We start from the raw sequence: 15,677 nt of genomic DNA on the forward strand, positions 1-15,677 counted from the left end.
TTGTGGAACAAGGGAAATTAGTTGTTGAACGCACAGGAGGCGTTAACATGGTAAGAGAAGAAAGCGATGACCCCACATTCCACTATTACTATGCATTTGACATTTCAGAAGAAGATGCTGCAGGATGGGGTAAAGATGTCGTCTTGCAAGCGACAGCCCTACTAAAAAATCCTGAACAACAGATGTCACCACCTGACCTGCATGTCACAATGTGGCATAAAGATCCTCCAAGTCCGGATGGTGACTATGAAACTAAATTGAAAAATGTTTCACCTGTGAAGCTGACAATGACCGATTTGATTCATGATGGCAACTCAATAGCCGTCATAACAGTGACAGGCGCCACTGAAGATGTATCAAAATTGAGATTCACAGGTATGCCATTACATATGTCACTTTGTAAGCCATATTTGACAGAATGGCAAGAATTGGGACTGACAGTCATAACAGCTTTGTCAGCCTCTGATTGGAGCAGAGTTGGACCACGAACGGAGTTCAGTCCATCAACCAAGTTGTATAAAGTGCCAGTTAATGTCTCATTGGTGCTGACAGCTGGAACACACATTGATGTGTCCACTTCACAATCCTGAGTGTTTCAGTTGAGTCCTGAAGAAGATGCTCTTCTCTCTTCAGTACCGTCAGGATTGTGGACAACAGGTCCTTCAGACGTAGGACTGATTAAAAATGCACAACCTGTAGTTATAAGGCCAAAAACAGAATACAGACCATGTGTAAGACAGTATCCATTGAAACCTGATGCAATTGACGGAATCAGGCCAGTAATAGAGGATTTATTAACAGCAGGAGTAATAGTGCCATGTCCAGATTCACCATGTAACACACCCATATTTCCTGTAAAAAAGGCTCCGCCCTCAGTGGGGTGGAGAATGATTCAAGATCTGCAGGCAGTAAATGCTGCTGTGATTAAAAGAGCACCATGCGTCCCAGATCCACACACCTTGTTAAATTCGTTGAGACCAGTAGCATTATTATGTTTCTTATTTGATAATGGCCACAGAGTGAGTAGAAACAAAGTTCAGTTGTGTAGGGATAAAGTAAAATATTTAGGACATGAGTTATCAGCCACAGGGCGCACGATCCTGTCTGACAGGAAGGAAGCAATTTTGCACGCTCCAAGACCACAAACCAAAAAGCAGATGATGTCATTTCTTGGATTGACAAATTACTGCAGGGCATGGATTCCTTGCTATGCAGAATTGACTAGTCCACTTTCTGATTTGATGTACAAAGATGATATTTCAATGTCAACCGTGTTGGAATGGAACAAAGATGCTGAGGAAGCCTTTGTAAAAGTAAAACAAACATTAGTGTCATCCACAGTTTTGGCACTACCAGATTATAGTAAACCATTCATTCAAACAGCTGATTGTAAGAATAAGTTCATGACTAGTGTTTTGGTTCAAGTGTATGGCTCAAAATTGAGGCCAGTTGCCTACTACTCATCTAAATTGGATGCAGTAGCAAGTGCTTTACCACCATGCGTACAGGCTGTTGTTGCAGCCTCTATGGCTGTTCAAAGTAGCAGTAATGTTGTTCTATTCCATCAGCTGACATTGAAAGTTCCACATGCAGTCTCTGCACTTCTGTTGCAGACAAACATGAGCCTTTTGTCCCCAGCAAGACATCTTTCGTGTATGTCCTTGCTATTATCACAGCCACACCTTACGATAGAGCGATGTACAACATTGAATCCCTCCACATTGATACCTTTACCTGAGGATGGTGAGCCGCACAATTGTCTTGATGTAGCAACAGTCTGTACGAAAGCACGCCCAGACCTCCGGGACACACCCATCCCAAACAGTACAATCGTGTATGTGGATGGTTCTTCCACTAAAAATGCTTATGGACAAACGCAATCTGGATATGCTGTCGTCACAAATTCAGAAGTATTAGATTCTGCTTCATTGCCATCGTCATTTTCAGCACAAGCAGCTGAATTAGTTGCTTTAACTGCAGCTTGCTATCTGTTTCAAGGTACGGCCGTATCAATTTATACAGACAGCCAGTACGCTTTCAGCACAGTGCATGTGTTTGCAAAACTGTGGGAGGAGCGTGGAATGGTGACATCATCTGGAAAGCCAGTGACTCATGCCACTCTCCTAACTGCCCTACTGCAAGCTGTGAAGTTGCCTCAACAAATTGCTATATGCAAATGTGCGGCTCACACCAAAGGCTCTGACAGTGTTTCAAAAGGAAATGATTTTGCTGACAGAGCAGCAAAAGAGGCAGCGGCAGCTTCTTCTATTTTTGTTGTACAGGAAACTGCTCCAGATTTGCATTTAGGTCATACACTGCTTGCTGACATGCAACAGCAGGCAACTGACAGAGAAAAACAAATGTGGATAGCTAAAGGAGCTACGTATGCAAATGACTTGTACGTATGACCACAAAAGAAACCCATATTGCCAAAAAATATGTTTAAATGGGCAGCTATTATGAGCCATGGCGTGACGCATGTCTCATCAGGGGGTATGATATCGCAATTGCAATCTATTTTTTGTCTTTATGGGTTCAATGCATATGCAAAACAGCATTGTAGAGCATGCATGATATGTGCAAAACACAACTCACAAGGCAATTTGAGACCCCAAAGAGGTAAATTTCCAACACCACAATATCCCTTTCAAGTGATTCATATGGATTATATACAGCTGAGTAAACATGAAGGGAAGGAATTTTGTTTAGTCATAATTGATGCCTTCTCAAAATGGGTAGAATTGTTCCCTACAAAACATGCAGATTCACTTACAGTGGCTAAAGCATTATGCAAAGACATCATCCCACGATTTGGAATACCAGAAACAGTCTATTCAGATAATGGAGCGCATTTTGTTAATACAATAGTGCAATAAGTAGGAGAAGCACTACAGGTCAATCTCAAAAATCATTGTGCCTATCATCCACAAAGCGCCGGATTAGTGGAAAGGATGAATGGAACAGTAAAAAACAGACTTAGAAAGACAATGGAGGAAACAGGCAGACCATGGACGCATTGTGTAGATTTGGTAAAAATGTATATAAACATAACTAGTACCATGGGGTTGACACCGTATGAAACATTGTTTGGCAGAAAATATCGATTGCCATATTATGGACAAATTTGGGATGTACCTGAGGAAGCCATGAAGCCAGGAAGCGGATTACATGAGAAAAATGTTAGAAGGACAACGAGGGAGAGTTCCAAACACTGATGATCCCATTTCTCCACAGGAGGACCCTAAAGTGGTACCTGGAGACTGGGTGTTGATAAGAAGCATCAAGAGAAAACACTGGCATTCACCTAAATGGGAAGGGCCCTATCAAGTACTACTCACAACACCCACAGCTTTGAAAATTGGGGAAAGAAGTACATGGATTCATTTAACTCACTGTAAGAAAGTCATTTCTGCAGACACAGACAAACAGTAAGAACAGTAGGACAAGACTAGTAATAGTGTGTGAGCTTGGTGTTAAGATCCAGGTTAGACACGAAAGCTAGCAGAAGACATTAAGAAGCCACTGTTCTGAACATAGGTGTGCTGTAGTGTGCAGAAATGGCGAAAGAAAAAAATAAAAAGAACGAGGGTTTCTGGACCCCACGGACAGTCCTTGTTATGCTACTTTTCTTTTTTGAATTGGGATTATTATTAAAAGCCATGAGCACGGGACATGATAATAAGGATCACATCCGCAGATTGCAGAGACCAAAAAGAAGTAACGAAGACCCCAGTCCGATAATAAATGCCACAGTACATAGCTGTGATGGGAATAATGCGTACCGATTTGGTGTACAAGCCTGCATTCCTAGAAATACTTCTGTGATCATCTCTGTACCATATAGTGGTCTTACCCATGGAATGCCGGATGGTGACAGAGGGACTAATTACGGAAATAGTTTCTCATGGTATATGACCAACGATCAACAAGATAGGAGATGGGAAACGTTGGTAGCCGATGAATGGAGTAGATGGACACCAAGATGGGCACAAACCGAGTGGGCTAAGTACCAGAGTCAAATTCTCAAAATGTATCAAACAGATGATAAGCTGTCTATAGTGGTGAATACCACAGAAAAAGGAACCATATTCCCACCTGATATAGAGGGAGACTGTTGGTTGTTCCTCCTTTGGGTATACAAACAAGGAAAAGATCCGTATTTCCATTTCTTCCTCTGTGAAACAGATAGAGTACAGCAACCAATATTGACCGAATTAAGTACGTCAAAGGGGGTGTCCATACAAGCAAAGGGGGTGCCCATACAAGCAAAGGGTGTGTCTGTACAAGGCACAAAAGACATGAAGGCAGATGACTGGTTCCTAGTAACTACAGGAATTAGTGGACAAAATAACAATTGGCTTTTAATGGCAGAACAAGCAGGACTAGCAGCAAAGAAGGACTGTGTTGTATGTATGGGACCCAGACCTATATTACAGGTAATACCGGCAGCATTACCCAAAGACTGTCTACTGACTGCTATGACACAGACATACATTGCGGCAAACAACAATTGTTCTAAGTGGGACAAGATCTATCCAGTGACCAAATTGACTAAGATTAAACCTTTATTCTCAAGCAAAGTTGGGCATGCTAACCATACATGTGTACACTTGACAGGGACAAGTAAGACTTTGGGTAGCTTAAACCACACCGCCTGGTGTAAGAATGTGGTCCATAGTACTCCCACATTCAAACCTGTCGGGAGGAGTGACGTATGGTGGTGGTGTGGGGATAACAGAATCTTTGACAGACTGCCACGGAATGTGTCAGGTTATTGTGCATTAATATCATTATTGTTACCAGTTGAAGCCATACCCATGACCCCTGAAGACGTTACGACATATGCAGCCTCTCTTATTCCTGAAGATTGGCAGAAAGGCATAGCCAGACATAGAGTAAAAAGAGATTGGAAAGGAGTGGGAAATCCAACATATATATATTGACGCAATAGGAGTCCCCAGGGGAGTGCCTGACGAGTATAAACTGGTTGATCAAATAGCAGCTGGATTCGAATCTTCCATCTGTTGGTGGTGTTCAATTAATAAAAACGTGGACAGAATAAACTACATCCACTACAATGTACAGAAATTAGGAAATTGGACTGAGGAAGGATTTAAGGCTGTCCATTCACAGTTAGAAGCCACGTCCCTTATGGCCTTCCAGAATCGTATTGCTCTGGATATGTTGTTGGCAGAGAAAGGAGGTGTTTGTGCCATGTTCAGAGAACAATGCTGCACATTCATTCCCAACAACACGGCTGCAGACGGCAGTCTCACTCAAGCCATTGACGGGCTGAGGACGTTGAACAGGAAGATGAAAGAGCACAGTGGAGTAAACACCGAAGGCTGGGATTGGTGGCTGGAAGGGATGGGAAAATGGAGGTCTTTGATTTCTTCACTATTAGTGTCTATAGCAGTATTTGCTGCAATTCTAACATTGTGTGGATGTTGTTGTATTCCATGTCTCAGAGGCCTTGTAAATAGAATGATAACCACAGCAATAAGTCCAGGACCAGGAGGGGGTCCAGCATCATATCCACTTCTGGGGACAGACGACGAGGAGGAGGACGATGGCTCTCCTGACCTGTACCCAGACCAATGGAAGTATGATGACCCAGACACCGATGATGGTGACAATGATGACATCACCTCTGGGGTGTAAGCCTATAGAGAAAACATACCATGATGAACCTCTTAGTGAAAATCTCAAAAAGAAGTGCTAAGCTGAGTGATGCCTACTGTATGTTTAACAGGCGATAAACAGGAGGGGAATGTTAAAGATTTTGTATATATGTTATCACTGTTAAACATTTGTACATTTGTCTTCTTTCTCATGAGAACGGTGTTGTGCTGTTTTGCACTTCACCCTGAGAATGTACGTGTTATTCAACCTTGTTTTAGCTTTGTCTTCTTTCTCATGAGAACGGTGTTGTGCTGTTTTGCACTTCACCCTGAGAATGTACGTGTTATTCAACCTTGTTTTAGCTTTGTCTTCTTTCTCATGAGAACGGTGTTGTGCTGTTTTGCACCTGTCTTAACCAAGCCTGAGAATTCAATTTGTTTTAGCACTCTGGGGTCAATCTGAGCTGGGAATGAAGGGCTGGATGTACTTATTATTATAATATAACTTTGTTTTCGCAGCCTCTAACGACTGGGAGTAAGAGAACGTTTTGACTGTTGTGATGTGGTGCTTAGTGTGAAGGAGTGTGAAGGACAGGACACTTCAGGCAGATGCAGAACAGCAACTGCAACAGACGAACGAGATGTGCTGAGCTGTGTAAAAGAAAGTGTTCTTCCTTACAGCTGCACTTATTGACGTATGCGTTTATGTTACGGGAAGAAACTTGTCTTGCGTCATCACCCCCACCCTTAGGACAAGTTTTTTGTTTATGTGATGAGGGCGTCTCTTAATAAAAAGAGCAGAAAAGCAGGCCAGACTTTAGTGTAGCCTTGGTGTACAGCCTGACTGCACTCCGTGCGTAAAATTTGACTTTCTGTCTCACTGGTGTTTCTTGACTCTGTTTGTCTTGTTAAAGGTTTTAAAAATGTTTGGAGGAGAAAATACCCAACACAGACAATCTCAGAATATGATTACAGTCAAATTACAAAGGTGACGTGTGGGCAGGCTCGAGGATAGAAGACGTCTGTCCTGAGAAGGGCCGGAACCACACGATTTCTGCCACCACCGAACCTGGTGAATACTGGAGCCGCCAAGTCCCGAATTCCCAGGTGATCACCGTCTCCGACTGTCGGATCTGGTACTGCTGGCGAGAACAAAGACAGTCAAGTGTGGGTGTGTGTACACCCAGTAACAACAACGGTGGGAATGCCACCTCCACCTCTCACTCAATATGTGATGAGTACCGCAGTGATTCCTCAGGGGAAAAGAGTGCCGTCCTGCAGTCACTCAGCTTCCACAGATAGAGGAACCGGTACTCCTGCAAACACTCACAATATACAGATATATTGTAACACAAAACGGCTGAGGATATTACCTTCAATGAAGTACGATATCTCAGCGATGAGGTGGAGATGACGTCTGGGTTTTATGGAGTGAGGTGATGAAGAATGAGTGACAGCTGTCAGGAAGTAATGAGTAACAGCTGTCACTCCCGGCTGTGTCCGTGGCGGCAGCGCCCTCTCGTGCCTGAAGCCCGCACTTCAGGCAGGGCGCCCTCTGGTGGTGGGCCAGCAGTACCTCCTCTTCTGGCGGCCCACACAACAACCTCATTAGGACACAGAAGATTATTCTCCATAGGTAAACAAAGTGCCGGCATGATTTGGTGTTACACCATCATGACTCTCTCAGGACTATCATGGCATTGTCTTTTTCACAAAGATCCAAGATTAGATGAAACTGTGGTTCCAACAGCACTGTATAGCAGCACACAGGGTAAGAAGCACACAGAGCATCAAACGTGAAAGTAAAAAAGAAAAACAGTTTGCAATATAAATACACAATATACAGTAAATACCAGACATACTGATCAATACTGGTTTACTGGCTACTACTGTTCCTCTCATTCCTGACCTCTGTCTTCCTGTTACTCCTCCTCCTCCTGAGTGAGAATGTCCAGAACTACTTTCAACATAGTAACAAGACAATGCAAGCATGTCAAACCAAAGCAAGATGATTTGTAAAAGTTCCCTGACATTCATTCACTCATTCATTCATTTTCTACACCTGCTCACTCCAATCAAGCATCATGGAGAGGCTGGAGCCTATGCCAGCAGTCATAGGGCGTGAGGTGGGGTACACCCTGGACAGGGTGCCAGTCTATCACAGGGCAGTTCCCTGACAATTTAAGATTATTTTAAAAAGTGTATAGTCTTGGTGATGTCAGGAGATGCTGGGTATAAGATAGGGCCCTTATTGCAACCAAGTAATAGCAAATAGTGTGTTCAGGGTACGTTTATGCAGATTTTCTGAGTGATGCTCTTGAAAATCAGGGGTGGTGGTGATTTGAACCAGGACTGCATGTGCTAACTTGCACAGTGACAACCTTAAAAAAGCGTGGGAGGAAAAGTCTGGCAGTTAGGTGGAACTGAAGTGCCGTGGCACAGATGTTCTCTAAAAGCTAACCAGTAGAAAAGACAATAGGAAGGTTTGTGCCTCTGAACAGTGACAGAATGCTGATGGTATCTGCAGCTCAAACACTCGTCTCCAGACCCCAGACACGCCCCATCATACCTGTCCTGTGATTGAGATGGAACTTGTCGGCGTCTGGGCCATGCAGCGTGTAGGAGATCTGACCATTTGCTCCTACGTCTGGATCTGAAGCTGAAACCTTCAGAATAAATGTGCTGGAGGGCGAGTTTTCCAAAACCGTCTCTGTGTATAGCAGCTGCAGCAGGACGAGAACAGTAAGAACAATCAGAGACACAGAGAGTGGACGAATAAATAAAATGTTTCTTATAGCATCAGTTTGGAGCTTTTACAGACAAAACTGTGATTTTGAAGCTTGAGGGCTTGTTCATAATATGTCAGAGTAAAATCAGTGAATGACTTGTGGAGGAGTGCAAATATGTTGTTTACTTCTACTCACAAGTTATCCAATGAGAAATAATAAAATAATAAATATATGTACTATATTAAAAAAATAATTCATGAATGAAATCATTTTCATTCTTTGGATGAACGTCAAACCCATATCATGAATTTGCATTTCTGTGATTCACATGACATTCGATTTTAGACAGCATATTATGGATGATGCTGATGCATGCAGAGGAAAATCAAGACTTTTCTAAATGATGATGGTTTTAATTAAATAATCCTGATGGCTGAATGTCGCTGAATGCAATTTTAATGCCTGTGGATATTTTATGGATTTTTGTTTATGATTTTACTTGTTATTTCTTTCTTTGGAAGTAATAAATCTCAATTCATGACAGTTTTGTTTATGGTTTTCACTGTATATAAATATTAAATTTTTTTCCCCTTAATGTTTATTTGTTTATAAGAAGACTCCTTTTTTTTTTTACATTTTTGAGAAAATAATGTTTTTGAAGCATTCATCTTCATCAAACAGGTTAAATATTAAGTTGTATTTGACTCTTGCACAAATCGCATTCACACAAATCTATTTCAATTTCAATTTATTTTCATTTATATAGCGCCAAATCACAACAGAGTTGCCTCAAGGTGCTTCAAACAAGTAAGGTCTAACCTTACTAACCCCCAGAGCAGCAGTGGTAAAGACGTCACCAGACATTTTATTTCCATATATATATATATATATATATATGGAAATAAAATGTCTGGTGGCACAAGGTTACTCCACCAGATCTTGCAGACAACAGTGTCAGTCAGTGCACATGGAAAATGTATCAACCATGGAACTTTGCCATTTGAGGTTTGGAAAGGCCACTAACAGCACCACAGGAAACATATCGTGGCATCTTGTTTGTGTATTTTAAGCCATATGGGTCAAAATAATAAATTGTTTCCAGAGTAGTCCAGTTTTGATCCTGTTTTTGATATAAGATTGTGAATTGTTCATCTGAATACAAAAGAACAAAAATATATTGCCCTGGAGAAAATCCCTTTTATGACATACATCACTGACATTCATGTAAAAAAATGGAAAAGACAACATCTTTAATCAATGATGGAGACAAATGTCCCTCCATTTTAACAATTAGAGTTACATGACAATTTTAACTTAAAAGAAGTAAAGGTAGAAAACAAAATTTTTGCAGTTTCCAGTCACCACTCAGCGGTCACGCTGTCGTACTTTAATTGTAATTGAACTGCATTTATATTGCACTTTTCCATCTATAACAAAAGCTCAAAGTGCTTTACAATGATGCCTCATATTCACCCATTCACACAGACACACCGATGTCAGGGTGCTACTATGCAAGGCACTCACTACACACCGGGAGCAACTTGGGAAATAAGGACCTTGCCAAAGGGCCCTTAGTGATTGTCTGGGGCAGATTGGGGTTTGAACTGAGGATCCTCTGGTCTGAAGCCAAATGCTTAACCACTAGCCCATCACCTCCCCATGTCATAATGTCATAGCATGATAAAAATAAACCACAGACAAAGAGAAACCCCTCCTCATTCACCTGGTCACACAGTGGACTGTTGTCATTGATGTCCAGCACATGGACGTCCACAGTAACCAGAGCATCAGACTTCCCATCGGTGGCTGTGACTTTCAGCGTGTACCGGTCTCGTGTCTCTCGGTCCAGAGGTTCCTTTATGATCAAACCCCACTTGCCCTCGTCCTCCTGGATGATAGCAAACTGGCCCAGCGGATCTCCGTCTGAAATGAAGATGGGAATCTGATTTAATGGATCATTGGGTTTCACCTTATTTTTTAAGAAAAACATCTTCAATACAAATAATATTACAAGGCAAGAGTTTAAAGTACAAAAGAGAACATATCTCACTGTATATATGGAAGAACAAAAGCAAAACAGATTGAAACGTCCAACTGCATTACTGTCTTAAAGGAAAATTTTGCTTGCACATGTTTGCATGGAGGAACTATGGGGCACTATGGAGTTTCTGTGATGAATAACAGTGTTTTGAGTGAACACTGCATTCTAGTGGGTTCAGAAAAAACACCAAACTTCAAGAGGCCCTGTTTTGCCATCACATCATGTTTTTTTCAACTTTTCAATTTAATTTCAATTTATTTGCATTTATATAGCGCCAAATCACAACAGAGTTGCCTCAAGGCACTTCACCCAAGTAAAGTCCAACCCTACCAACCCCAAGAGCAGCAGTGGTAAGGAAAAACACCCCCCTGAGGAAGAAACCTCAAGCAGACCAGACTCAAAGGAGTGACCCTCTGCATGGGCCATGCTACAGACACAAATTACAGAACAATTCACAGAACAATTCACAAAATGAAAATACAGGAAATGCTGCTGGTGCACAGGACAGGAGGGTCTCCAACACAAATACCACACCCATCTCTGGATGGAGCTGCACCTTAAACAGAGAGAAAAAACAATCAGGCATCAGAAAGACAAGAAATACAGTATAATTTGTCACCATTAAACAACAAGAAAAACAGGAAATACGAAGGTGATCGCCGGCCACAAGCCCTAAGCTTCACTAAAAGACCCAGAATTTAGGTAAAGTTGAGGCCACGGCACGCCCCGTTTACTAATAAAATGAATTAAAAGAGTCAAAAGAGTACAACTATACTATGCCAGTATGCTAGGTATACGAAAGGGAAAATAAGTGCGTCTTAAGTCTGGACTTGAAAGTCTCTACAGAATCTGACTTTTATTGACGCAGGGAGATCATTCCACAGAACAGGGGCACGATAAGAGAAAGCTCTATGACCCACAGACTTTTTATTCACCCTAGGGACACAAAGTAGTCCTGGGGTTAGGTCAGCTAGGTGGGGAGGTGCAAGTCTGTGAACAGTTTTATAGACTAGTAGCAGAACCTTAAAATCTGATCTCCCTGGGACAGGAAGCCAGTGAAGGGATGTTAAAATGGGTGTAATGTGGTCAAACTTTCTGCTTCGTGTCAAAGTCTGGCTGCAGCATTTTGAACCAATTGGAGAGCCCTAATGCTGGACTGTGGTCAGAAAATAGAACATTGCAGTAGTCCAATCTAGAAGAGATAAATGCATGGATCAGGGTCTCAGCATCAGCCATAGACAGGATGGGATGAATCTTCGCTATATTTTACAGGTGGAAGAAAGCAGTCCTTGTAATATTTCTAATGCAGAGACCAAAGGACACTGAAGGATCAAAAATTACCCCAAGGTTCCTCACTCAGTGTGATGTATCACACATGACCCTAGGCTAAGCATTAACTGGTCAAATTGATGCTGAAGTCTCACTGGACCAAGGACCATCATTTCAGTCTTATCAGAGTTTAAACGTAGGAAGTTTCTACACATCCAGCTTCTCACTGATGCAAGGCAATCTTCTAAGGATTTTATGTGAATGAGATTAATAGCAGTTATCGGCATGTATAACTGAGTATCATCAGCATAGCAGTAAAAGGTAATCCCAAAACGCTGCACTATGTGCCCAAGGGGTGCTATATAAAGGGAGAAAAGCCGGGGGCCTAAGACAGACCACTGTGGAACCCCAAATTTCACGTCACTAAGGTTAGAGGTAGTATTACTGTACAAAACACAGTGAGAATGACTGGTCAAGTATGACGTCAACCATGCAAGGGGACTCCCAGTAATCCCAAAATGATTTTCCAGCCTATCAAGTAGAATATGATGATTAACGCTATCAAACGCAGCACTGAGATCTAACAGCACCAGAATCGTAGTGGTGTCCGAATCCATTGCAATCAGAAGATCATTCACCACTTTCGTGAGAGCCATCTCTGTGGAATATTTTCTAAAAGTAGACTGCAGTGGCCCAAAAAGATTATACTCAGTAAGATAGACTTTTTCCAGAATATTCGAGCAAAATGATAGATTTGATATCGGCCGATAGTTTTTCAATACACTCAGGTCAAGATTAGGTTTCTTAAGTAATGGTTTAATCACTGCAGATTTGAAACATTTATGAACAGATACAGAAGTTAAAGAACGATTAATATTTTCCAGCACAGTCGACCCAAGAGTGGGCCACAGGTCCTTAAAAATTTTTGTTGCTACAGGATCAAATAAGCAGGTTGTGCTTTTTGTAGACATTACGAGTTTCATCAGCATGCCTAGAGAGATACTATCAAATTCTATAAATCTAGGTAATACCTCAGTAATGGCTCCCACCTCAATAGCAGGGCGTAGTAGCTGGGTTAATGCATGCTGGGATATGTTTAACCTAATGTCTTCAATTTTCTTCTCAAAGTAATCCAGGAAATCTTGTGCTGTAAAAGGAGAGTGAACTACAGGTGGTTGTCCATGAAGAAGTGTTGCCACCGCATCGAACAAGTTATGCTTTGAGTTATGCTTGTTTTTGTTGATCAAATCAGAGTAATAGGTCCGCTTTGTAGCCAGTAATGCATGCTTATATTCTAAGATAGCATCATGCCACGCAAGGTGGAACGCTTCTAATTTTGAACAACGCCATTTCCATTCCAGCCTTATGCTTGAGGTCACGCAGATAATCATTGAACCAAGGTGACTGTGTTTTCGGGGAGCATGGTTTTAACAAAGGTGGCGCAATCATGTCAAGTGTAGTTTTGAGCACTGAGTTTAAACTATCCACAAGATTGTCTACTGATTGGGTATTTGCCAGATATGAAGCTAAGACATCAGGCAGTCTAGCTTTGAGTTCAGTCTTAGTTGAGGAGTTGATGCATCGCTGTAGTGATATATAAGGTTGTTGTTCCACTAAACTCGGCAGTGAAACTGTAAACTTAAAAGTGAGTGATCAGAGACCACTGATGTAAGAGGCATGATGTCAATATTGTTGACAACAATACCACATGTGAGAACCAAATCCAGTGTAGTTCCACTAATGTGCGTCAAGTCCTGAATGCATTGCTAAAATCCTAATGCATCCACAATTTCCACAAATGATTTGCAGAGGGGATCATAAGGCTTATTTATATGAATGTTAAAGTCGCCAATGATCAGAATGTTATCTGCACTAGTTGACAAGTTAGAGATGAACACAACAAATTCATCTAAGAATTCAGAATATGGGCCAGGAGGCCTATGTACAGTGACAAAGTAATACGGCTGATTTTTATTCTTCTGACCTTGGCAATGCATAATATCCTGAGCAGAGTGAAGAATCAGGTGCTCAAACGAGTTATATTTGTGACCCCCAACAGCTAATAAGCTAAACCTAAATTTATAAATAAGAGCAACACCCCCGCCTTGCTTCACATCACGAGGGATGTGACTAAATGTATATGGCAGCGGGCAGGCCTCATTTAAGGGGAGGGCAGCTGTAGGTTTAAGCCAGGTTTCACATAACCCAATTGTATCTAAGTGATGATCAATAATTACATCATTAACCAACAATGATTTTGAGGATACTGATCTTATGTTAATGAGACCCAGACTAAAGAGCTCAGTGGGGTTGACAGCTGGACTGTTTGGGTTTTGGGGTGGTTCCAGAGTAGCATATATAAGAATGCCTAGAAGTAGGTTTAGGTTTGAGACATTTCACGCGAGTTGTAGTTAGGTAGCAGACACAAAATGTTTGATATTGCTGGAACAACCACTGGACCATCCTCAATTTCAACATCATTCAGTGTAGTTATGTTGTCCATTGTACAAAGTATGTGGATGATGACCAACACTGGAAATAGAAATAGTCAAGGTCATTGTAGCCAAAGGTCATAATTTACATATTCATGCCAATTTACACCAAACTTGGTACACACTTCTACCAGGATTCTATGTCAGTAATTAATAATTAGGATCAAGCTCGTTAAGGTCAAAGGTCAAAATGTTGCCCCCCCACATACAAATGCATGGATTCTAGAAATGTGCAGTCAAGGTCAATTTTGTCAAAGGTCAATCAAAGAAGTCAAAGACATCTTTCTGTATGTTGGCCGACTCCTCCCAGTGTTAGGATCTGCCCATTGTCTCTCCCTGCTGTGCTTCTGTTTTCCTACTGTCTCTTGTTCAGTGTCTGTATGTTGGGATAGGCGTGGCTGACCTAGTTTCCACTCTGTCTCTATCTAATCAAGTGTCTTCACTGATTACTTCTGCCTTAAGATGCAGTATTTAGGTCCAATCTCAAGCTCCACTCAGCACCAGCTCGTTGTTGTAACCACTGTGGTAACAATTCTGCATTTTTGTTTTATCTTTCTACGCTCACCGGCCCTGCCTGCCATGCTCAGCCCAGTGTCTGCTCAGCCCCTAGTATGGTTCCGTCCAATTCTCAGTTAGTCAGTGGTTCCTCTTAATTTATACAGTCAGAGCAAATACTTCCACCAATGCCCAAAACTCTGATTGCATAATATTCAAAACTAGAGCTTGTGGTAAAATTCTACTGTGCCTGAACTTATGGTAAATGCTCACCTGGTGGAGATATTGGTTCATTTCAAAAGTCTTGGGACACAATGAAGACCAACCTGTTGTTATCATAGATTTTAAAATTCCAATTTAATATGGTTCAATCCCAAATCGATGCAACAAGCAGCTTCGGCACCCAAGTTCATGTAACTCTTTTTTGAGTTGTCCTCATTAACTACTCAATAATAAGATGCTAATGAGGAAAAAATACAACTGACTCTTCTTGAATCAAGCAAATCTGTGAGGTGAAGTAGAATAGGCTAAAATAATAACCTTCTGTCAATCATATTAATTGTGACATGTCACCAAGATCTAAAATTTGGTTCTGTTCCTTTAAGGCTGTCAACACGAGTCCAACCTCACAATCTGTAAATAAATCAAACACAACTGTCCCCTCTTACGCTGTGCAGGGTGAACATGGTGACAGCACGCTCCTTTATGAGTTGATAATTTAACCGTCTCGAGAAAAATAAATACAGGATTTGCATTAATTCGAGGATTTGTTGCACTTGCTGGCACCAGACCATTGGGTTGGTATTCCAGTTTTGTCTCCTTGTCAACCTGCTCATCTGTGTGATTAATCTGTCGCTGAATAAAATATCAAGACTCACTCCAGGGCGATTAACAGAGATTTCATTGGCCTTGTTAATGCTGTGATGAATCCCAGTGAGGCGTGTTCTCAGCAGGCTGACAAACATGGAAATACATGAAAAAAAAAACCTTTCTGTGTGCACAATGTGAACAAACTCAGGCTGCAGCTGGT

At 41.6% G+C, this 15,677-nt stretch overlaps 1 protein-coding gene across 3 annotated transcripts in view; it reads right to left on the reverse strand.

The window, feature by feature from the left end:
- The window catches only part of fat2 (FAT atypical cadherin 2), a 177,651-nt gene that overhangs the window by 85,683 nt on the left and 76,291 nt on the right, over positions 1 to 15,677 (reverse strand). For all 3 annotated transcript variants that reach the window (XM_034182317.1, XM_034182316.1, XM_034182315.1), the window contains 2 exons: positions 10,074 to 10,273; positions 8,191 to 8,344 (listed from right to left, as the gene is read on the reverse strand). In XM_034182317.1, the coding sequence (XP_034038208.1) occupies positions 8,191 to 8,344; positions 10,074 to 10,273 (354 nt within the window). The remainder of the gene's footprint in view (positions 1 to 8,190; positions 8,345 to 10,073; positions 10,274 to 15,677) is intronic.

This window comes from Thalassophryne amazonica, chromosome 11, assembly GCF_902500255.1.
Source record: "Thalassophryne amazonica chromosome 11, fThaAma1.1, whole genome shotgun sequence".
In the NCBI taxonomy this organism is placed as follows: Eukaryota; Metazoa; Chordata; class Actinopteri; order Batrachoidiformes; family Batrachoididae; genus Thalassophryne; species Thalassophryne amazonica.